This window comes from Idiotropiscis lumnitzeri, chromosome 19 (genome assembly GCF_059441095.1).
Source record: "Idiotropiscis lumnitzeri isolate Australia: NSW breed Sydney's pygmy pipehorse chromosome 19, RoL_Ilum_1.0, whole genome shotgun sequence".
Classification (NCBI taxonomy): domain Eukaryota; kingdom Metazoa; phylum Chordata; class Actinopteri; order Syngnathiformes; family Syngnathidae; genus Idiotropiscis; species Idiotropiscis lumnitzeri.
In genome coordinates, this window is record NC_142409.1 from 3,142,613 (window position 1) to 3,168,052 (window position 25,440).

Sequence of the window (25,440 nt, forward strand, 5' to 3'; positions counted from 1 at the left end):
CATCTTTGTAACTGAATTCAGTGCAGTGTCTGGGTTCACCTAATGAAATAGTGGTTATGCGTAACTCTAGAATGTTTATGAAAGACAAGCTGATGAACTTCATTGATGACTTCATCAACAAGATGCAGCATTCAGTTGATTGCGAGAGTATGTGGTGTTTTAAATCGATGACGCCTGGGACCTTGACATGCTTTGACTGCTCAAGGGGATGTTTATTTATTTTTTAATGGTGGTCAGTGTGGCAGTGAGAATGGGGGCTGGGGTCCGGGGTGGGGGTTGTAGTTGTCTGTGCGGAAAAAACAAGAAGAAGCTGCAAATTGCGTCAGAATCATCTGCATGCTCATAGTGATCCACTAATGGCGATCACGAAACAAGATGCTAATCTAATTAGTCATTTCGGTTCAAACAAACCCGATGTAACTGGATCATTCATTTAATGGGAAAGGTCACTTAACCCAAAGTGCCCGCAGCTAATCTTCAAGTTAAAAAAGCCAAATACTCTCATCATGCTTGGATGAGTCAACTGAGACATTTAATGCAAAAAAAAAAAAAAAAAGATATCATTACACAATAACATTTAATCATCTCCAGAATTTGAAGGGGGTTGAAACATGTCAGTTATTCTTTTAGATTGGGATGTCAGGTTTTGTTCTGAGACAGAGACACCACACACTTTTTTGTTCCAAGGGGATTAATTCAATTTCAGCCTCAGGAACCCAAACTTCCAGTTGTACTGTCATACTCAGCTTTGTAACATTCCATGACAGAAGGTCTCTATATACTTCAGTCGAGTCGGAGACAAATGGGTAATGAGAAAAATCCCCCCGTCAAACGTTAGAAACAAAGAGGGGGTAAAAGTGGGAAGAAAATGTCTCAAACCCTCCGACTTGACAAAAAGCTGCAAGACTGCGGGTGAATAATTTGTTCCTCTTTTCCTTGTTGAGTTGGATTAGCATTTTCGAGATCGGTTAAAGCTGTCCGACCAATGGCTTCCTTCAATGCTGATGTAATCTCCCCATATAAACACCTGAATTTCCTCCAGTCCTAATGCAACGTGAAGAGATCTGCATGCAAATCAGGAGAAAACGTCACTTTGGCTTAGCTAGCAGCGGGAATGAGGAACTTTGTCGGACACCTTTTGATCCGTTATTTCACTTACGGATCAGGTTCACTTCCCAAGCAACCTTCTCACCTACCGACAAGAATGTTTGTATGTGCTGACATGCACATCTGCGTCAGTGCTCGTGTGGTTTGTGGAGACCTGGTACCTCTCGCTCAGTGTTGGCAGAACATAAATCTCATTGCGAGTGCCTCCCTCCTTCACGCTCTCTCGCACACTCTCTAGAAAGCCACTCAGTTCGTTGGGGACATATCCCTTGTGGGTGTTAGGATCTCTGTGGGGGGGTCACAGGTCAGTTGGCGGAGGAAGCGACAAGCTGTGAAATGTAAAAGACCAATTTCTTCCACATGTTTCAATGCTGGGAGAACACTGCCGAGCTGTCAGTCGGCATCACTTTTAAAATGGGCCAGGGTGCTACCCAGCAGACCTGTCACAACTCATTTGTAATTAAAAAGCCCGTGTGATGTTTAAAGCAGAACATGCCAGAAACTTTTGAGGACTGTTAAATAAAGATGAGCGATGCTTTCACAAAAAGGGCAGGATGTATTAATAACAACGAGGCTAGCCAGTCTTCGTTGCTGACGATCAATACCAAATGAGCCTGTATAGCAGGGGTGTGCGAACTACGGCCCAGGGGCCACATGCGGCCCATTAAATGTTTTAATCCGGCCCGCCGAACTTGAAAAAAATGAAATGAATAAACCTTGTTAATGTTTTATTTTCTAAATACTGTGTTTTTTCAAAGACATATATATTGTTGTAATGCTTTTGTAAACTTTTATTTTAAAAAAATGTAATTTTTTTTATCTGATGAGGGGAGGTTACCAAAAAACTCCATCCATCTGCTCCTGGTCCCGGCCCCTTTGTCAAATTTTAGAACCCATTGTGGCCCGCCAATCAATAAGGTTTGCCCACCCCTGCTGTATAGGGTGGCTGGAAACGTGGGTGAGTATCAAGAACAATATGCTTTCAATAATTATTTCCGCACTGCTAACCTGAAACGCCACATGGCTGTTTCACAAATCCATCTGAGTTGATAGAAACTGTTCATAAAAACTTGGAAAGCCATTGGATTAGGGGCTAATCGCGTCAATGGTGACAGAAGCAAACGACAAGCTGCTTGAAAATCAGACACTGCCTTCAGAGCTGCTCTTTGCTCTTCTTTTCATGTGGACTTTTTAAAAAAAAAAAAAAAAAAAAACAAATGCTCCTTGCATCTCCTCAAAGAACACAGGTTGCCTGGTCACATAATGGTTAAATTAGCCACCTTTGTTACACTTTTTAACCCAGCACGTTTTCTATTTTCGGGGTGGGGTGTAATGCAGAAATTCTGTGTGTGTTAAGTTAGGTTCTATCACCTGTAATAGTAACTGTTCAAATATTTGCTTGGATTATTTTTTTTTTTTTTGCATGCTCCTGTGAATCTCCAGTTTTTCTGGCATGGTGTCTGAGCAAGCGTTGCCGACTTTGTCTACCCAACCCTGCCCTCCAGCACTTGTACACCACTGAGTGAAAACTGCCATTCTTCCAATGCCACTTCTCGTGACATTAGGGTGACATTTTCTTCCCACTGTGGCATAGTCAGGGGAGAAGTGAACATTAAACCCCTACCTGGCAGAGATGATGAAGAGCAAGCAGAATCCGCTGACAGGTGGAGGGGAGAGCCCTCGGGTGAACGCATCATGGCGGGTTCTCCTGGGCCAGCATGGAGCAGGTTCAACTGGGGATGGACTGGCGGTGGATCGGCTTTGGACCCCGAAGGAGCCTGGCCTGGAAGTCGGCAGTGCTGGACAGCAGGCTGGAGCATGACAGGGGTGGTTAAAGGGGGGATCTGTAGGGGGATGCAACACTCGGGTGCCCTAGCTGTTCCTGGTGGGAGTTTCCTTATCTGAAACAATGAACAAGTGGATGTTTGTTTGAACTACATCTACAAAAGTGAGACAAAATACTCGCTCGCGTTGTCATCTGCAGCTGCTTCGTCATTATTTGCCACAAGAGCAGCGTGTGTGTGTATAATTACAGTACAGGTATGAGTGATCAAACTGCCTTAATTAGAATTTGTCACAGCATGAAATGGTGACAGTTTAATTCAAGATACATCATCAGAGTTCTTTTTTTTTGTCTTGTGTGCAAATCTAGAGACTATTGGTGCAGTAACCTTCTGTAGAAATAAAATTTGGGCAACTACTCAACGAGATAATAATACAAAAGGTAAACTGATCTCATAAACACACGAATGCCCACCTGAAAGTACATATTGCACAGCCAGTTATCTAGATCAGAGGAGATGAGCGCTTCGATTTTCTGAAACTGGTCCACTTGTGTGCTGGGCTCTCCTCTAAGCAGTGGCGTTTTGTATCTGGTTTGGGAAAAAGTAAGGATAGTTACCTGAAACAGGAGATCTTTGTTTTGGATGCGGAAAAATGGATGGCTAAATGATTTGCATTTGCCTCGTAGTTCTCAGGTGTGGGTTTCAAATATCTGCGCATTTCTTCCAGTGTGGAATTTTTTTATGGATACTCCTACGTCCTCCCAAATTCCCAGAACAACTGGGTTTATTAACTCATTCACTACCAGCCAAGTAAAAAAAAATAAATACATCTTTGACGTATTTAGCCGTCATTGGTAGTGAATGAGTTAAAGATTATGAATTGTTCAAAAGTGTTAACGTGTATCTTTGGTTTGTACTATACTTGTATGTACACTGCGATTGACTGGAGATCAGCCCACCTCGAGCTAGTCAGACGGGTTAGACTCTAGTTTACCCGCGAAGCTTGATACAAATCGGATGGCTGAACCGCGGCAGGATGTGGAAAATGTCCAAATGCCACATTTCATTTAACTTCCACTCACATACCTGCCTTGAACCAGGCCAAGGCTCGGCCCGCAAATGGGAAACGCCCCCCAAGCCACAACCGACTTTGTGTAGCTACTTTGTCCTGGTGATGCAGTCAGTTGGAATATTAGGACCATGGAAGGGAGAATCCCACAGGCAGGGGGTAAGAGCTGCAGACAGAAAGCAGGGCAAACAAACTGATAATTTTATGCAGATGAATACACATGCCTGCAGGTGCATCCAGCAACGTAAGCACACATATGCACACAGTGCGTTTGCTAATGCAGTACTAATGAAGTAAACATGCACAGACTTGCTCTCACCCACAAAGCCAATGACAGACAGAAGGTAACAACAGGAAAAGCAGCCCTCAGGGGTCCACTTAATCTACATCCTCGTCTTGAATCCTCCTTTAACTTATTTCCATGCTTTTTTTTTTTTTGCAAGCCTCCTTAACTGTCAGTCTAACTCGCTCCAAAATGGAGATGTTGGCATGATAAAGACCATCAGCGTCAAACACAAAACGGAGGATATGTGACTATTGCCGATGTAGTCTACGAGCTGCCAGAGACTGAATTTGCGCCGTATGAAGGCGACCATCAATCGCGCTTGATGATATTAAGGCTATCTTGCATGAAGCTAATATTGTTAGCGGTTATCACACTCCATGCCAAACACTTGCATTCTTATTCACCCAGAGAATGGAGCTTACGTAAAAAAATGAACTGACAGCGAGTTGCGTGTCACTTCATCCATCACCAGATGAAAATATTTAATATTTTTATTAGTTGGTTATGTTTTGATACATAAATCTCATTTCCTCTCCCACCTTCTTTGCTTTTAGTGTGCACTTGGCAAAATGACAAAAATTGATGACTTCATATCATACAGGTTATTTTATATCATTCATATATTGTAAGAAATATTACCTACATAAATACCCATTTGTGTGACATGGGCCAGTCTCAACAAGGTGCGTTAAGAAAAGGAGGACATACACTGGGACGAATCAGAGTTTTATTTAAAACGGTAAGACTCCAGTGTGTTGTCAAGTGTTTTTTTGTTTTATTTTACATGTTAATATTAACACATCAGTTTGCTGGTCTTTGACTGTAAATGAATTTGAACAAGCTAGTGTAGTAAAACGTTTTATGATGTTGACTGCTTTGACTGTGGAACACATTATTTCCAATGGATATCAATCAATATATTTGCATGAAAAAATTTTTTAATAATCTTGAACAGAATTAAAATGCTTCATGTACGCGCCGCATTCGGAATATTCTGACCCGATCAAGCCCTTAACGATCAACATCATTTTATTCCAAATGAGAGCACTGGTTTCTGAAAACACTTATTCTGAAATTTTGGAACAAACTGCCTTTACTGCACGTTTGTGTTGTCAGTATACGTGTTTGTTATTTTCTGATATAAGCTAGTTGAAATAAAAGACACGAACTGAAAATTGCGATCTAGAAGATACATTGCAGCTTCATTAGGAAGTATTAACTCAACGTTACAGCGCAAACAGGAAAAATATGCAAAATAACAGTAAAGTTTCCAATAGAAATGGCTTATTCTTCTTCTACTACTATTTCCCGTATATTTATATTCAATCTGCGCATGTCAAAATAAATCTATGCTATCTAGCTATCCATGACCATGAATAGAATTAGCAGTACAGAAAATGAATGGATGGATTATTTCCAAAAGGGGAAAAAAATTTGATCATGTTTCAATTGGAATAGCCAAGCATCCAAAATGTTATACAATACAATTTTATTTATATATGATGGGTATAAATGAATTGAAGCTGTGTTACAGCTTGTAAAAAGTCATTAAAACTAAAAATGGACTGTAAAACTGCTAACTTGTTTGTCACTATGTTCTTGTTTGTGAGAGATTGAAACGTGGCCTTAACGAGTCGGAAGGTAGAACATGATTTGTATGAAGACATTATAGAAGTCCAAATGTGTGTTGAATACTTTCTTAGTGACCATAAAAGCAGATTGTAGGAGGGCTGGGAAATAAACATTGGGGATCCCAAAATTCAAATCCTCTTAACCTTAAAACTTTTGTATAGCTTCCCATATGCTTAAAAAAAAATAAAAAAAGAACAAAGACAGCAGGCCTGACTGTTTTGCTCCCACTCGCCAGATGAAGTGACTCTGCGCGTCAGGGTTTGCATTTAGACAGAAACAAAGTGAAGAGTGCATGAAAAAGAGATGGGGGGGGGGGGAAGAAAAATAAGCTCCTGGCTTCCTCCTACTATCGCTAATTCCTCATTTCCTCTTAGAAAGCTCTGCGAGCCCTCGGAAAGATCGCACGCTATAGTGTGGGCTGATAGGAGAATGAAAACATCCAAGAAAGCCCTGATAGTCCCACAAATCTGATCAGTGGTTTCACTGCCATCAATGAGGACAACAACAACAGCATTTTCAATTGCTTTAGAGAAGCGGGGTGAGTGTCATGAGCCGTTTACCGTGCTGTACTTAAACCTTTTTTTTTTTTAACTTCTGAATCAGATCCCAGGTCTGTATTCACTTCATGCCAGTTTTTACCCCGTTCTTTATGTTTGATGGGAGTAGGAGACAATCTAATCTGGATGCTCTAGCTCTGTGAATACGCCCACAAGTATACTGACAGTGTCCACATTTGCTGAATGCTCCAGAATGCTGAGGCCTTTCGAGTGAATATCATAATATGAAGAGAAACCCTTCAACTTCTGTTTCAAGGTTTGTATAGTCGTCACTGAATAAACAAAACAAAGACGTTTGATCCAGCTGTTACTGACCGTCAAAACCGATTCCTTAAAGCTTTGGCAACCTATACTGTGGATGGTTTTCATCATATAAAGCAGAATTCAAATTCAGATGTTATAGATATTTTCTTCATTTTTTCAATCGCTTTACCAAAAAGCAAATAAAAAAAAAAAATAAGTGGAATTGCCATCAGTCACCAAGCAACAATGCTCAGATATGCGCTCATGATTAATTTCTACATCAACAAATGTCAGACACGTGCACACATTGACCCCAAGTGGTGCTCAAGCACCTGACCCTTTTGGCCTGGTCGAAAAGAAACAGTTACCTTTTTGCTGTAATCCTTTTTGTTCCTAACATTTATGCAGTCACAAAAACAAAACAAAAAAAAGACCCTCTCAGTCATCACTTAATCCCAAAGCGTTTTGATATTTCAGGAGCATTTGAGTCCTGGGTAGAGATGTACATATACTCCTACCTAAATTTATTTGGGGTTGATTAAAAGCACTTAAAATAGTGACAGGTGTGTGACTGCCATTTAATATGCGTTTTAATGTGATTGCTGAATTCTAAACATAGCCTCTTCCCAAAAATGTCCGTGCATGTTCCTGCCTCTTAACTATCGCATTGTTTCTGCACTTATCGTATTGCGCTAAATCGTATCAAACTGCTACACCCTTAAAGTTATCGTTTTTTTAATCGAATCTCAATCCCTCTGTATAGATTTCTATCAAATCAGCCTCTTTGATTCCCAACGCTAGAATTTACACAGTCCTTGGCCAGCATGTACCAGTTCTGCAAAACTTTTCTGTAATTCCTTTCAACCCATATCCAAATTCAGCATGTTCCCAATGCACACAGACAGAGGAGACGCTTGCATTTTTTAATGCATTTCGACTTCATTTTCATTCCAATAAAACATGACTTCCTTATTTGAATGAATAATTGATATCGGTTTTGATTTACATGCACGGGTTAAATGTCATGTTGAAAAGTTGTTCTTTTATTCATGGCAAAACCCCAGAGAAAAACCTGCAGGCTGTGCATGGCATATTTTCATATACTTTTGCAGTGATAGAACTTCTCATGAGCGTTTCACATTGAGAAAACCACTCTGTCTTCACTGCAAATGATGAAACTGCAAGAAATGGGACGATTAGTTTCGATATAGTGTGCGGTGCCGTGTGGCTAGGCTACATTAGCACAAATTGGTTGGTTGTTGTCAGGACTAAATCTTCTGAAGTTTCCCCGGATTTCCCATCAATGGAATCGTTCACGTTTCCCATGCAGTGTCAGCGTTGCAGAGGCAGCACATGTTTTGCATTTATGCCTCCTTTTCATCATGCAGACATCTGAGAGTAAGACGCTTTCAAGGCAACCTCGCCGAGCATAATGTAAATAAAGGCGTCTTAGAATGAACCACCCGATTCTGACTTTTCCCTGCTTGAATAAAAACATATTAGTGTCAACAGAGGAAATGGAGGCAACATGTCACTGTAACCTGCCAGAGAAGATCTCTCAGTTCTCATTGAGCCGTGCAAGTCTTATCTGAGAATCGCAATGCTTACTGCAAACCAAACAGTTGTGCTAACGTGCCAGTATTTACACAAAGCTAAAAAAAAAAAAAAAAAAGCATGGCAGTTATGAATCATTCATTTATATCTCCCATTAATCATCTCAGATTAGTCGTCTCGTTTATCATTATTGTCATTATTATTTGTTCTTTTTTTTTTACAATCTCACTGTTGTAAATTCCTCATTACTGCTCTGCTATCCAGGTATTGGTTTGCTGTTTAATTTGCATATTTAACAATAGGCATGTTTTCGGGCAGCTAATGGGTCCTTGTATTTACGTTAATTTGTGTCAGGCATATTGTTGGACAGCGGTCCTAAGAGACGTGTTGAGTTCTTCAGCCATTGGCAACGGTTGCTACACTTTTCGTCGTCGTGTATGCGCCCGAATGAAAGTGAGTTATTGAGCTCTGTTGTATTGATTGGAGTGCTATTAAAGCTACGTTGTTCTCTATCCCTGTGTCCGGTCGCACTCTTTGATTCGAGTGACTGTTTGGATGAGTCGCTCCGGTGAATCCCCCTAAATTCCCATACAGTCCCAGCTTTCTGCAACACTCACCATGAAGAGATTCTGGTTCATGTGCAAGTTTATGTTGTAGAAGAAGCCCGGGTGTTCAATGGGGTCAGTGCATGCCATCCACTCCTGCTGCCCTGTGTCATTGCTCCAGGCAAGAGATGGACCCCCAAGATGGCTGTGAAGTGCCACACTGACACTGTAGAGGCCCCTGGGAAGCTTGTCTCTGGTGGCCCTGAGACAACGCACACAAACCTCCACAGGCTGTGGAGTTGGACTTGGGTGCGTCTGGAACAACAAAACACAAGTACTTTTGCTTTGTGTTCTTTTCATTCAATTCCGGTTTGGGACAAGACAATGAAAAATCCTTACATGTCCAGTTTATTCCTTTTGGTAATAATGATCGGTTGGTATCACAATGTAAACAGTTAATGGTGTACTATTTTCGACAATAAAAAAAGAAAAACTGCAAAATGTTTAGATCTAAGCATAACTGCACAGCATGGTGGAAAAAACTAAACAGTAAAACTAATTTTGGAACCAATATTGACTTTGAAGAAGTATTAAAAATGAATACAGTGGTGTAGAAATGAATGAATGGACAGATTGATTGGTAGTATCTATCCTTTCTATTTTAATAAAAATTGCGCTTTCCTTCACGCTGCATTTACAAGACCTTCCCAAACTAACCATTACAGCCGTACATGGACTTAGTAACTCCTCCTCCAACGCATCGAGCAGCAATTTCGAGAAGGGCTTTAACATGTGCGCCTCTTCCTACATCCATGGATGTGAGCAAAGTCAATATTTTTTCCCAACTTTGCGGTTATGTTATAAATAGATTATCAATATGATAAACAATCCGGTAGAGTGAAGGATTTTGTGTGCATGGTAATGTATGAATATTTTCCAATGATATAAGAAGAAAATTCACCATTGTGTTGCATGTGTTTTGGAATTTTCTTTTGCATTAGATTAGATCAGTCAAACTTTTGCAAAATCCAATTATTTGTTTATTTCTTATTTTCAATTCTATGTATGACATTGTAAGGCAGGGGTGTCAAACTCATTTTTGTGGATGGGCCACATCACAGTTATGGTTTCCCTCAAAGGGCCGTTATGACTCTGAACGTCCTAGCGTTATCAGATAAACTCAACAAATTGATGGAAAGCCAGTTTTGAAATCAGAAACCAGTAAGTAATTGTTGAACAATTTTTCAATTTATTTTAAAAGGGGAGGAGGATTGGTGACAAATAAATGTCAGTATCTCATATCTCAATGTTGTTAAAAGTGAAGAAAATGTTCTAGAAACAGGAAGTTGACGCACTTCACGGGCCACATAAAAAGAGGTCGCGGACCAGATCTACCCCCCGGGCCTTGAGTTTGACACTAGTGTTGTAAGGGATTTGTTTTTGTTTTTCTTACAGTGATATACATATTTCACACATTTCATGTATTGACTCACCTGAAATAAGTTTTGAGTGCATCTTCCTATTCAATTAATGTAACATTAGTTAGGCTAATCATATCTATGCAGATTTAGTAATTTATTGATTCTGTAGACTGTAGTGTGTGGTCATTGATTAAGGCACAGGTTCAAAGTTCAACACCTCAAAAATGCTCCACCCATGGCAGGCAGAGCACTCATTGGTTTGTCAAAACATGCAAGTGGTGAGCTGAGCCTCGCAGTACTGCTCCCCAATTTTCTCTCTCTTTTGCATACTAAAAACAACAACAACAAAAACAATTTGGGCCGAAGTGAAATTAGTATAATTGGTGGCAAAGTGGTTTAGCCCACACAATTCACATTTGGGAGGAGTAGACAGAGGCCTTCAAACCCCCTCACCTACAAAAGAGTGCAAAAGAGGAGGGGGGGGGAATAAAGAAGCAAAGGAATGACAATAAAACGACATCACACTTCAATTTGCACATGCATGTCTTGAGGAGCTATTGTTATTATCTGGCCCACGTGTTTGCACATGGGGAAGACGACAAGGTGATGGCAAAAGGTGAAGTGGGCCAATTTTTCTATATCAGACGTGGTTTGTTTGCCGCCAGCCTGAGCAGTGCCTAAAGTGCCGTAACATTACAGCACTCCTACAGATGAGATCAAAGGCTCCACAGAGGGATCCTCCATGCTTTGGCTGGCAAGCCGCCGTCCTGTCGCTGACATATCTTCTCGAGGCTTTGCACACATTGACTGATCACACAAAATGCACTCTTAATAGAGACAGGAAACGCCACATACAAAAACTTCCTTTCTTTCGAAGTGTGGGCTAATATTCAGAGCTTAAGCTTTCTCGTTAATTATTTTCATTTTAATTAGTAAATCTTAATTAACAATGAGCATTTACCCTAAAAAAAAATTGGGCTTTGGAATGAAGGAGGGGGGTGAAGAAAGGAGAGAATAAATATGACAATCTTTTTGGGACCTCCGGGCAGGATTACTGATGCAGGCTGCCATAGTTATTAAACACGTTCTAAATTAAATGCCTCCATGAATTTTGCACAGAAATACATTTTCATAGTTTTGCATGCCAAATGTGGCATTTCATATTTCAGATTCATCTCACCGCAGTAATTTTAGGGAAATGTCATCTAAACAAAGATTTTGTCATTTACCAAAGGAAATTACTATGCGTAGCAGGTTTGGCCATTGCTTTCTCTCGCTCTTTCTCTCTTCCCCTCTCCCTCTTCTGCGCCCTATTCTGCCTGTGCCGGTTGTTTCAAGTCAGCAAGCCATAAAAAATCTTTATCTCAGTGAAACACAGCAATTTGGGAGATAATCGAATGGTGACTGGGGGGCACAAACGCCAGTCTGAGGAATTATACCACAATCTCCCCTGCATTTACAACCTTCCTCAAAGCCAGTTGTCACCCTGGAAGGAAAGCCCCCGACTGAAGATTCATTACATCTTTAAGCCAGCATGGTGGCACGGCAGCCTCATCCCCACATGCAACACAACAGCACACTCCTCCCACAGCTGCTGATGATCCTGCCCAAGCTCCACATTCTTCTCTTTCTCCCTCTTCTCTCCTACTTTTCCCCCTTTACATCTGCGAACACTCCCGTTTCCATCTTTTGATATCCGAAAACCCTAAACATGCCATAGGAAGCTGTTGGATGCTTGGCAGAGGGGCGATCAGTTGATTTGCTCAATGTCGTGCCGTGGTCCCCAACCACCGGGTCGCGGTCCGCCGCACAGATGGGAAAAAAAATAAATAAATAAAAGATGCTAACTATCTCGGGAGCATGATGCTAATTTTAAACACACAAGCTAGCGAAATGAGCAGCGATAGCACGTATGGAGCCCGCTCGTCACCTGCAGTTTTACATCCCCTGTCTTCTTTCAAATGATTTCTTGTGATTGCATCATCTGAGTATTTGAAATAAATAATCCCTGCTGTTTCGTCTTAACAATTCACAATCAATATATTCTTCTTAGTGATTACACGTTCCGTCTTTGTTGTTGCTTCTGTTTCCACCAAGCAGTGCAATTTAGTCCACTTTGATGTGGTCTATATCATTTTCACGTTCTGACGTCCCTTCGTGGGGTTACTCTGACAGAGATGAGGTACACACGATTAGAAAAAAAAGGAAAATCAATCCACATTGATGTGGAAATAGACCTTACCTGACATTGGGAGACTGAAGGGGAGGATTCCGGGATTTCAGTCATCTGTCCATATTTGGACATTGCTTCCTGGCCTTCTCCAACATCTCGGTGGGACAGGCTTTCGGGGGTATTGCTGCTGCTACATGCACACCACACGCGCAAAAAAACAACAACAAGCTAACCCTGCATTTTGGACTCTGTTGTTTGACTCTGTAGCCAACAGCAGCGCAATCTAATAAGAACACAACAAAACACTTCTTCTTTCCTCCTCTTGCTCCCTTTCTCAGCCTTTCAATCTTATCAGCGGTAATGTAATAAGCGGCCGCTTCGCTCTGTCTCCTCGCTACGTCTCTTAATTCCTCAAAATAAAGCAATATCACAGCGGCCCTGCCCTGCCTGTGACTGGGGATAAGATGTGAGTAAAAAGAAGGATAATTCGACAAAGAAATGCTCCGCATCAAAGGCAGGCGCTGGCTCTTTCTTTTCTATCCTTCCCCGCCGTCTCTGTTTGCCTATCAAAAGTATTACATGTGCTTTCATCAGTTCACAACAAGGCACAATGTGCCTTCTAATGCAATTACTCAACCTCCATTAAATCAGAATCAGTGGCGACGAATGAATTACACATTTGTTACAAAAAAAAAAAAAACACAAGTCAGCTCCATGTCTCCCCTCTAATTTTTTTTCCCTTTCATGGGCATGGCGAGAGAAATAGTGAAATCATTTCTCATTCAATTCCAGGCAGATGTAGCCCTAGGTGATGCGTAGAAAGTCTCCCGTGTCTAATAGCCACCCACCATTGATATCGGAAGGAATTTACTGGGTTCAAAGCTGTCGAGAGGAGGTCACCGCGCTAAACTCCGAACTACATTCATCTGACAGGGCTGGTGTCCAACTACCACCCACCCATAAAACAGCTAAACACAAGAGAAGATCCTGATGCGCACAGTAGTTTCTTGATTCTATTATGTCAGCCGCCATGCTAGGCCATAATTACTTAAAAACAAAAACACGCTAAGCTGATTGCCTGCAGGGCGCTCGCGACGAGATGTGACGTGTGATCTCTGACTTCAAGTGGACGCGCAAAGAATTGATGCGCCTGCAAGCCCAACGACATGGACACAATTCTGCGGCTCGGAGCCATCCTCTAACCACAATGCAATGCGCATGCAAGACTTATAAGATTACATGCTTTCTCAAACGTCGGTGATGACAAATGCTTTTCACGCGAGTAATGATGATGTGACATCGGTTGTACAAATGAAGAGAAATATGAAAATGAAATGGACTCACCAGTGGGCGATTGCGTTTAGTCTGGATTGTGTGTGCACAGCCTCCTCACAGTGGCTATTTGGATGGGCGACCTTTTAAAATATTAAGTCATCTGCATTAATTATTAAATAAAATGAATTCATTCAAGTACAGTACTGTTTATGTTGCAAGCTAATAATAACAAATTACCAGGATCAGAAACTTTTCTTACATCTGACTTATAACGTTTTCATTACTGTATAAGAATGTACTGTTCCGGTTTGAGACGGCATAAATCATCCTTCCATTTTAGTGAAGACGTTGCCATTGACTATTTTATTTGACGATTTGTTTATTATTGTAGTTTTCATCTGCAGCGGTATGAAATGGCATAAAAGCTTTTGAAGTAGTCAAACATTCAAAACTCTAAATAATAGTAACCAGTGTTGGGCAAGTTATTTTAAAAATGTAATATATTCCATCTTACTAATTACTTGCATGGTGCAGTAATACCCTTCTTTACAATTTAACTTTCTTTGTATTGATTTAATCAAGTTTATGTTCAAATTACTTTTTTTTAATCGGCGATTAATGTTTTAATAATTATTTTGACTCTTTAAAAGGGAAATGCTATATTTGCTACTATGGTAAAATTAATTTATAATGGACATTGTGTTATTATAATGTTATGTTTTGATTCTATGGTGGGAGATCAATATTTGTGTCAGTCAGATTTATTTTTTTACGATAAATATTGGAATTTATATTTTGTCCAGTATATAAATAACCCCAGACTGTAAAGCATAAATTAAATTATCAACATACTCAAATTAATTTACAAAGAAACAACAGTGATTGATGATATAATTGATAATTGGTCAACAACACATAGAACGGTAGCTAGCAATTTAGCAAGCTATTTAGCTAGCTAGCTAGCTAGCCAGATAGATAGATAGATTTATTTTTTTTATTAAATAATTCAAGTTCAGTTAGTTGTAATTCTCTGCACTATGGGGAAACAAATGTTCAAGGTGAATATAACATAAAAAAGAAAAGGAAATAATAAACAAGCACACTTTAATTTAGTGGGTCATGTTGTAGTTTGTCGGTCATCGTCCAACGGACGTCTTCGGCTTTGAGACAGACGATTTGCATTTTGATTGCTAACAGCCAATCACAATGAACACTGTTTTACATACTGCAATTGATGGCACAAAAGTCATTAAAATCATATCTAAAGCACAATGATTCTTATTTCTTTTAATTAAATCGACGCTTTTTACTTGGGGTTGTTCCTGCTTGTGTTTTGAGTATCGGTTTTGCATTTTATTTTATGAAACCATGACAGTGAATGGTGTCTCAAAAAATAACTTCCCCGACAATTGTCTTTACCGTTTTGAAGAGAGACACAGCATACAAACTATCCAATTTTGTTACAATAGATTTCCAATGAGTCAAGAAATTCTGATTGTGCTCATTGGACTAAAAAATAGCAAAATTTGAGTGAGGTTAAAAACAGTTTTCCTGTCTGAATTTCATCATCAACTGTAAAAATATTCCAAACATAACTCGTTATATTACTTTGTTACTGCCTAAATGTAATATATTAACGTGTTCTATTAAGATAATCCTTACTTTCCCACTCCCATTGAAGACATCCATCAGCCTTCTCTTGATTTTTGCCCATTCGCTCATCTTCAACGGTGCCTTCTGAGCAGCGTGCTGTGTATTATTGACATGCACACAATGGGAGAGTTGAGCAAAAAAAAATGAACTCTCCTGCAATCTGCAGTGAATCGATACTGGGCTAGACCCTGAAGACATGTTACGTTTCATGAGTGCAAGTTTACATCCAGTCAGCACATTCACCCGAGCCATATAGACACATTGATGCTGTTAAGTGACGGCATCCTTCTGCTTTTAGAGCCTTTCTATGGAAGAATGGCCTAGGAAGAAAAACACAATTATTTTCTTTTGAATAGATGTAAAATCTCTGGTGGATAATGCAGTTTGAATATAGAAGTGGGTGTGGAAACAGTAGTGGAGTGCATAAATATCACGGGAGAATAAGATAACACTGATCCCAACACTGATAGAACCCACTGCTTATCCAGTAAGGGAGGATGAGTCAACTTCTTTGACTTCTAAGTGACGGCAAGATATTGTTCGACCATTTTTTAACCAATTACACTTTACATTCCTACATGACAATACTCCTACTCATGTTTCAAATGCGATTATGACTAAATATACATTGGATAGAAGTTGTGCAATCTGTTTATGTGCGCATGTAAATGCCGGGGCGTCTTTGCAATCTACATTTCTGTACACAATACCAACGATGTTCTTGTATTCACTCCATTTCCGCTGTGGCTGATGGTACGCGACAGAATGTTTGGCTAGCTCAGGATCTTCACGCTTGTTCATCCTTGCACAAAAGCGTAGTTGGAGAATAAGAAGCAGTCATGCTCTAGTTTGCTTGAGTAGGAAAATAAACAGCATAGAAATGGAGTGTCAATGAAGCAAATGCGAGTGACAATGCAACAGGAAGTTTCAAAACAAGCACATTGTGAGTCTACGAGAATGAATATGTTGTGGAAAAGCTATCATTACTTTTAGCGTTAAATTATCCTTTTCACAGCAGTAAATCAGCTACAATTTTACACAAATAAAATACTCAATGAAACTTTGTTGAGTTGTGGCGTATTTGTTGAGTTACAACTTTTCACATTTTGGTAATAAAATTATAGATTACATTTTTTTCTTTTTAAACACCACAATATAGCGGTTACCATGTTTGCCTCGCAGTTCAATGCTGTGGCCTTCGGAGTTGCGCAGCGAGAACTGGTGGAATTTTCACCAGGCGTACATACATTGTCCCCTCACTACATTGCGGATTCACTCCCACCTCGCAGATTTTTATTTGTGATCATGAATTCATCTATTTCAGAGAGGCGCTGTAGAAGCCTTTCTGAGCCCCATTCAGTATGGTCGCCACATAGATATGCTAGGCAGACTTGATCAGGCTCGGGGAGAACTTGCAAACTCCACGCAGGAAGGCCGGAGCTGGAACTGATCCCACGACCTCTGCACTGTGAGGCAATCGTGATAACCGGTCGGGCCACCGCATTTTCATCATTTAATTTTTGTGACTTTTCAACGTGACTCAGCTGAGCAGGAGGTACTATAGGGTGATACTTCAGTTTCCTCCAACAGCCACAAAACAGGTTTACTGAAGAGTCTATTGTCCTTACGTGCACCTGCAATTGAATGATCAGTCCAAGGTGTATCCCCAAAAGACATCTAGGATAGGCTCCTATTCAACTGAGACCAGAGGACAAGTTCAAAAGAAAATGTATGGAAGGATATTCGTCACAATGGCCTCAACTGAACCATCCAGCTGCCATAATGATAATGGCATGACCCTTCTGTCATCCTCCATGAACCAGGAATCAAAACCACCCGGTGGACAAAGAAACACATTTGGTCACTGACATTTTTTTGCACAGTATATTTTGAACCTATTCAACCTATTTTGGTACCTCGGATGCATGGTGTAGTAAGTGCTTTTTACTTGAGTGCATCCAGGAGACTTTCAGCCTGATGCTGAGAATGAGATGGAGCAAATTTGAAATAGTTGCAGTTGAAGAAAAAGTGGGGCAAAGAAGTAAGTAAGTGGGCGAAGAAAAAGGACAGAAACTTCCACACTGACAGCAACAGATAAATGTACATGCACATGTTCTTTGTCCATTAGCTAAAGCCACCCATACGCAGCATAATGGACGTGGCTGACGTGCTGGTGAATATGGGATGATGACACAGATATTCCTCTTTGTAGCTTTGTAGCTGACCTGCTGCAGTGAAAGGCTGCCAAGCGTAATCATGTCAGGTCGCGCGCGCTCCCTCGGCAGCCGAGCATGGCGAGCGACCACCTCCTCGGACGTCTTTACTGCAAAAGGAAAGCATTAAAGATCCTCACACAACACGTAGCGGAGCATTAGTGCAAATTATATACAGTCTGAATATTTTTTGACAGTGGACATGTCATCAACATATTTTTAGACTGTTCACACCGGTCACCTATCAACCTGAAATGCGCCATAACATTTCCACATCCTCTTATTTCACATTTTTTTGCATGTTGTTGATTATAAATATTGTAGTTCTATTATCTCTCTACAGTTTTCTTCATTGTTCTAAAATCGTGTTTCAACAGGCTTTCCTATTCCTCATTTGACTTTGTTTTCATGTATATTAGGTTTACACAAATCATGTTTTTAGCTAATATTCTCATTTCAACTTTGAAAAAAAAAAGATAGAGTTGAATTAAATCATAGCATTACTTTCTACAGTGCTCTCTCTGCCCATAATGGTCCTTGCTGCTTGTACTCCAACTGCTCGTGAGTGCCCAGCACCGGGCCCAGCTTGGGTTTTGGCAATGGTACGGGCCTGGGAGGGCTCAGAGCCTGAGGCAGCACCGTCACAACCACCATGGTGCAGCAGTGGATTACCCGCCTTCACCTCGAACACCTCCTCATCCCTGGAGGCTACCACTGTACCTGGAGAGATACGCATCAGTGGGCATGCACACACCCTCGCACACACATGAATCAGCACACATAAACAGTGTCACATGCATACATTCATAAATGGGTTTGCATACTGACAAGAATATTAAGTAATAAGACACAAATTTTAAACAATCCAAACAACGAATGAAAAACAGGGGAAACGGGTTTGTTGCCACACGGGTTAAATTGTCATATTGTAATTATCTTCTCCACTAGTGGGCGTAGCTAAAAAAGTGTAATAGCCTACATATATACATTGTACTGCTTTACTTGCTTGAAACAGGAGCCCGTCTCAGTTTTGGATAAAAGACCAATCACAAGACAATCGTGATTCATCGTCACCGGAAATCACGATTTATCATCTAAAATATCGGGTAAAATAACGCCCTAAGTGATGTAAACTCATATAACCGAATCTTTAGTTGTCCTGGAAATACTTATCGCCATCACTCCACAATATGTGATTTGTTTTTATTTAGTACCAACCAGGAACTAATAAAAAAAAATAAATAAAAGCTCTTTGTGTGTCTTAACAAATTCCCTACACGCGCCCCCTCATTGCTTGAAAGCTGATATTCTTTGAGACTTTGTGTGTGTAGTCCCATATGTGCAGCTGCCAAAGCTGTTATCACCGTTTAGCCCTTTGACAAGCTGCTATCAACGCATACAGCCTTACAGAGAAGTAGCATATACTCTATATTGTAGAATGATAGTTCTGTGCTTTTTCATTTCCTAGTCACTGCAATAGAATTAGTCTCGCTCAAATATTTTTTGAAGGCAGGATTGGTCCTGGAATTTCTTCCCGGTAAAATATGTCTCCAAAAACCTCCACTGTCCCTTTCATTAATACTTTTTTTGTGCTCGTTCTTCAGGGCATTGTCTCAGCCTGCAAAAGCTGAGACAAAAGCCAGGGAAGCTGAAAGGGAGAGTGTGAGAAAATGTCAGGATCAACGCCGACACACGCTGATCCACGTGTGCAACTGCGTTGAAGACGTGCGGCCTAGACTGGTGGGAGGCATACAGCTGGGTAAGGTGATTGTCTGGAAGTCCAGTAAGGAAGCTCTCTGCCTTTGCCTGCTTTTCTGCCTATATTGCATGGAGGAACTGTTAATCCAAGATCCTCTTTACTTTTTTTCTGCGGGATTTCATGAACATTTCAAAACAATGGGGATGGGGCTGCTAATCTCTGTGGTACAGCTAAATCCGAGACAAAGGCAAATAATAAGAGCCGACAAAATTCTACCGTGTTGAAGCAGCCCTAAACCTATCACTTGTGTACGGGAATTACAAGGAAGGCGCGCGTCATGTCAACAATATCTGGTGCGAGTGTCTTCAGCCAAAACAATGCTAAGCTTAAACCGCCTCGACATGGCCCTGGTCTGCCACACATTTAAAAGAACATGCGCTAATGAGCATGGGCACGTCTGCCTTCACACAAAAGCTGTGCTTGGAAAGCACTCACTGCCACTGAGCTCTGGCCATGTGCTTTGTGTGCAGTGCACTTGTCATATTTAAGATGGAAACGCTAAGGTGTTATATTGTCGGAGGTGTAAAAAGTGCGAAACAATCGGCACGTAATAAGCACTGGTACCTACGTCACCAGACTCATTTTTTACTGTTGCCTTTGTTCATTTGAATAGTTTGGAATAGATTTGACAAACTCTGTTCCATAAAAATGACTGGAAAAAATCCTGCAAAACGTGTGGCAGGTTAGACCTGATGTTGGTAATTTTTTAGATGAGCACAGGGAGGTGGCTCTGCGTGAGGGTAGGCTGTGCCACAGTGGGAGTGGTCACAGCGCTCTTTAATCATGGCCAATCTAAATGCCTTATACGATAATTCACAATAACAATTGATACAAACAATTACACATTCTTAAAATTAATGAAATGTATTTCGATGTTGAGTAATATATTTTCACTGGTCAGTGGATTTGTTGTATTCTTTTATTATGAATTTCAAATCGACTCTGGTAGTGTAATCATTTTTGAAGATACTTTCAAGATATTTTATTGTTATAGGGCACATTGTGATGTTATGGCAATCAAAGCACAATTCTTTCGGAAAACATACCAGGGATGTCAATAAAGGTGTCATCTTCAGCGAGCGACCCAGCCATTCTTTGCCTTTTTATTGTTGCTGAAAAAATTATTAAGAAACAAAAAATGAGACTATCTACAAAGCATGCTTTAAAATCCCTTCTAACATATCAGGCACGTCAATCCAAACCTCATATTAACACACAAACTATTGATATTAGGCGGGGTGAGGATGGCTGAAAATGGAGCACACGCAGTCAAGTAATGAAGTGGGAGCATTAACATGCCTGTTAGCCGGCCTGTCATCACATGATGAGATTTGCTTTAGTGAATCCTTTGATATTACACGGCAGTGATATCCAAAAGATACAGGTGAAATGGCTTCTCCATTAATAGCCATGTTTCATTATAACATGCATATTACTTGGCTCCCAGGAGCTCGTTTTTAATAGGCCTACTTTAGGAGGGGGGGCTGCAAACTATTGAGTTGCATGTGACTTTGGACGCGGGGGGAATAGAAGTGGAATGTGCACAACTGACCAATGATACGTGACCTTCATCAATGACCGTGAAGTTGGGGAGCCAATCTTGCGACACCATCATTTGGTGTATTTACATAGACCGGGCCCATCATCTCCAATGTTGATCTCGCTCACCTCACTTTAATGAACCGAGGAGAACTATTATGACGGCGGATGGCGTACTTAATTCAAGCTCATCTTCGCCGCAGACCCCGGCCTTGCTGCTATGCCTTGAGTCCGTCTGCTCCGCCGACATCGGGTCAAAGTAATTTCGGGCATATTCATTTCCTGTGAAAAGTGCAAGAGGCAAGAGAATGAAAGGTTTGCTGGTGGTGGGCTAAGGGGGGGGATAGTGAGGCTGTACAGGTTCAGGTTAGTAGTTATTAGGAGCACGGGAAGCGAAATGTTAAGTTTGAAATGCGCACTGTCGAAGGGCAGGGCCAAGGGCTGCTTGCAGATAAGGCAGAGCTGAGAGAGAGCGAGAGAGAGTGTGCAGGTTTTCTGTGTGCGCCCCTGCATGGCCTGCAGTGCTCTGGGGCCTAATTAGCATGCTGCAAAAGGTCACGGCAGGCAATCTCTTAAATACGACTGCCATATGTTTGCCGTGTTCAAAAGGGACTAATGAGAAAGTCGACAAGCTCAAAAGTACCTGGAATTTCAAAGACAATACCGTCCTAATACTGGGGGGTCAGCGGCCTAGAGGACTGGTGCAAGTGTGGAGAAGGAGATCCGAAAGGAAAATAACCTGGGCCCATGTCTCATTGACTTCTTATTAGCAATCACTGACCTATCAAGTCTGCTGCACAGAGTTTATGGGAATCCGACTGCTTTGGGGCAGTCTCTATTAAAGGTGCGCCCCACCGAGCAGCTTTCTTAACCCCAAATCATTCTCATTACAGCCTTTGAATATTTCACTCCCATCTAAATAGTTTTGCATGTATTTCTCAGTTTGCAGGGCGAGAAAAGGTATCACCTTTTTAGAAGTCTGGCGCTCTCGCAAGGAGTACTGCAGCAGCATGAAGTTATCACACCAGAATGAAATGTAAACAATAAGCATGCATGCGACTCTCGAATGAACACATGTAAGAATTATTCAAGGTTTACTTGGAAATAAAACATTTAGGGAACCCTTCTTTCTCATTTGCAACTGAACGTTTTAAAACTGTATAACATTTTGCAGTAAATCACTTCCGTGGGAAATAAAACCATGTGACCCATTGAATAGTAAGTAATTAGCAGTCCAAATGTGTTGTTAGTCTTTCACACTGGTTCATCACATGACCTCATGACATCTTGATGTCACACTGCTATATTTCCACCTCTGCCGACATGATGCACGCATTGCATTGATTTTTTTGACACTCACTGTCCACGATATTAGGTACACCTGCACTTGTCTGAGATATACAACAGCTCCATCGAAATTGCTGTCTTTGCAATGATGACGTTTGCCGTGGTGTAACAATGTATTACATTATACGATAAGGTGTTTCAAATATTGTCTCCCTCTTCTATCCACTAAACACTCTAATTGATAACACAATTTACTTTCTAATGCAGATCTTGTTCTAGGTGTATCTAGAGCAGGGGTGGGCAAACATTTTGATTGGTGGGCCACAATGGGTTCTAAAATTTGACAGAGGGGTCGGACCCGGAGCAGATGGATGGAGTGTTTTGGTAACCTCACCTCATCGGAGAAAAAAAATAAAAAATAAATGAAAGTGAACAAAAGCATGACAACAATATACATGTCTTTGAAAAACCACAGTATTTAGAAAATAAAACATTAATAAGGTTTATTCATTTAATTTTTTTCAAGTTCGTGCCGCATGTGGCCCCCGGCCCGTAGTTTTCCCACACCTGATCTAGCGGGTGATTGTTTTAGATGTTAATAACCCCAAATAATAGAATGAGATGTAAAAAAAAAAAAAAGAAAGTATCTGCAAAGTTATTCGATAAATAATTCAACCCAAAAAAAGTATTATGAATTTTTCATCATTTATATATTAATGCACAAGATTTATTCCGATTCTCTATATTATGTATGTTTAGCATCTGACTTTTTCATCAGAAAGATATAAAAAAAAAAGCTCCACATGCTGGACCTTTTGACATAATATTTTTAAAAAATGCTATCTCGTGTTTTTACATTCAGACATGATCGCAATACATTGATAATAATTACATTCTACGCACTGCGAAAAGCAAACTAAAGCACACAAATCAACAAACTGACATGTGACTCATCCCTGAGAAAACTGGCACACTCACAACCATAGACGCATCCTAATTTACCATCCCATTCCTCAAGAGTTCTCCCTGACATACTGAATTATAAGGGGGCATATTTGTATGCCTGATTGGCCACAAGCCGTGTTTCGGGGGCGTTGGCAGTACAGCGCCACAGACAACGCATGGGCTCAGTATCATAGTAGTGTATGTAAATGCACTCTCCTATGACTCCAGCCCACCACAAGGCATGGAGCTGAGAGTGGGAGTCAAGGCTGATTGTGTCGAGGGTGCTTCCAGATAGAGATAGAACACCCACTAGTGTAGCGTTCTCCAGTGGAAGAAGAAGTGATAGGAGGGGCTTTTGCTTGTTAGGACATGCTCGCTTTGGAATGCAAGGACCAAGGGGGCCCATGAATGGATCGAAAGAGAGTTAGAAAGAAAGCAGGAGTAAAGGTTAGATCAGGAACACATCTACTGCCAACAAATTTGAGGCTAATGAAAAATGAAGCTTCACCTCTTTCTTTGGCTGGGGCTTGCAGCTCCATTTTCTTTTTTTTTTGGGTGAGCTGCAAGGGCGCTATCTGGCCTGTCACCTTGAATTTCTCTCGGCAGCCAAACGGGAAGAAGGGAAAGCTCAGTGCGTCCTCCTCCGTCGAAGGCTGGATTTTCTATGCCCACCACATCTCTTCTTGCTGACAAAATAAGCGGAAATATTAATAAAAATACACAGAGAGACATGAAGGGGAGATGTAAGTGTTCGGTCAAACGGGCCCATTGTAAAATAAAGCATATTTAGAGGCAAAATATTGTGATTGGTGAGTTGTCTGCCCCCAGAATGTTCTCACGCATCCTCCTCGGATGACACTAAAACACAATTAGGTTAAAATTAAATCAGAATCTTGCAGGAAGAGGGGGGGGGGAAAGGGAGAAGAAGAAATGATTAAAATAATTACAAATTGCGCCCTGACAAGCAAGAGCAAAATTTAGCCCAAAGCCATTTGTCTGTAATTAGTTAATTAATCCTTACACAAATTATGAGCAATAACTCATCAAGCAGGACTCACCCATCAGAAATTCAGCCGACTTGGATTTCTTCTGCTTAGGTTGCTGCAGAGCCTTCTGCTGTAACTTCTGGAGGGAAATTGTTAAATGAATAAATTAGCTGCAGAATGAAGATCATCATTTATGATCCGCAACTAACGCAGTATTTTAAATATGGGACGACACTGAAATGTCATTTAATTTACATCGCCGCTAAAGGGGTCAAGCGCTAATTGAACAACAGGAGTGGAAAAAAAAAATCATCATAAATAGATAAGAAAAGTTGACATGAATGAGTAATGAAGGTCACATTAAAATATGTCCTCCTTGTTCCCTGTTTTTTTTTTTTTTTAATGAACAGGCAACAACATTCCCTCCTGGAAAATTATGTGCATCTGCATAAGTGGCACAAGAGTGCATACTTTTGTTAGAAGCATAGAGATGGAGCGTAGTGATCTGTTGCTTTTGAAAATGCTTTGGAGAAAGAATACTCACAAGCAACAACATTTGGTTCAGATCTAAAATCAATCGAGATCCAAACCCACAATTAGCATAATGAATTCTGCCTTTAAAAAGATCCTCTCGTTAGAACACAGACCTCTGCCAAACCCAAGCTTGGATCAGCACCAAATCGTTCACACTAATACAGCCACACTACATTTATACAGTTGTACTCTGCAAAGTATTGAGAAATAAACAAAAAAAAAACAACCCAAAAAAAAAAAAAACTGCATTTTCCACACCGAGCACCTACAAAAATGTGTAGCCTACACGTACGATCGGCGTACAAAACATGGTGGATGTGCAAAAGTTGTTATGAACACCAGTGTTTTCCTCAGCTGTACACACACACACACACACACACACACATCATATATATATATATATATATATATATATATATATATATATATATATATATATATATATATATATATATATATATATATATATATATATATATATATTATTGGTAATTTAATGGTTTTGTTATGTCTGCAATACATGGTTTACGTTGCATATTTTTTCCATAATGCAGAATACCACGTGTGTGCGAGTCAATACAAAAATGCCGAATGTAAACCATGCACTGCAGACATAATAAAACGGGAAAATTACGAATAAACAACCTAGTTATACAGGTCAAGCAGAAACTACCTAACCTTCAGTCATTTTAAAGAAGATAGAATCATGAGGTACTTTTAAATACGAATTGAACAATGCATTTTTTTTTTAATTATTTCAGCGTTTTTCAACGATAAAGTTCTTTACAAGGGCTTGAATAGGAACCCATTAGATGGTGCAGGTGTATCGAATGTGAACAACATATCCCACCAAATTACACAAGATGAATAATGCCTAT

General features: G+C 40.5%; 1 protein-coding gene across 1 annotated transcript in view; it reads right to left on the minus strand.

Moving 5' to 3' along the window:
• ofcc1 (orofacial cleft 1 candidate 1) overlaps positions 1-25,440 on the minus strand; it is a 91,603-nt gene that overhangs the window by 53,140 nt on the left and 13,023 nt on the right. Inside the window, exons 5-14 of the mRNA XM_088283566.1 lie at positions 24,101-24,167; positions 23,630-23,728; positions 20,988-21,092; positions 18,017-18,232; positions 17,525-17,622; positions 15,309-15,395; positions 8,850-9,092; positions 3,978-4,126; positions 3,365-3,479; positions 2,732-3,008 (exon numbers count right to left, since the gene is read on the minus strand). Coding sequence (XP_088139692.1) covers positions 2,732-3,008; positions 3,365-3,479; positions 3,978-4,126; positions 8,850-9,092; positions 15,309-15,395; positions 17,525-17,622; positions 18,017-18,232; positions 20,988-21,092; positions 23,630-23,728; positions 24,101-24,167 — 1,456 coding nt within the window. The remainder of the gene's footprint in view (positions 1-2,731; positions 3,009-3,364; positions 3,480-3,977; positions 4,127-8,849; positions 9,093-15,308; positions 15,396-17,524; positions 17,623-18,016; positions 18,233-20,987; positions 21,093-23,629; positions 23,729-24,100; positions 24,168-25,440) is intronic.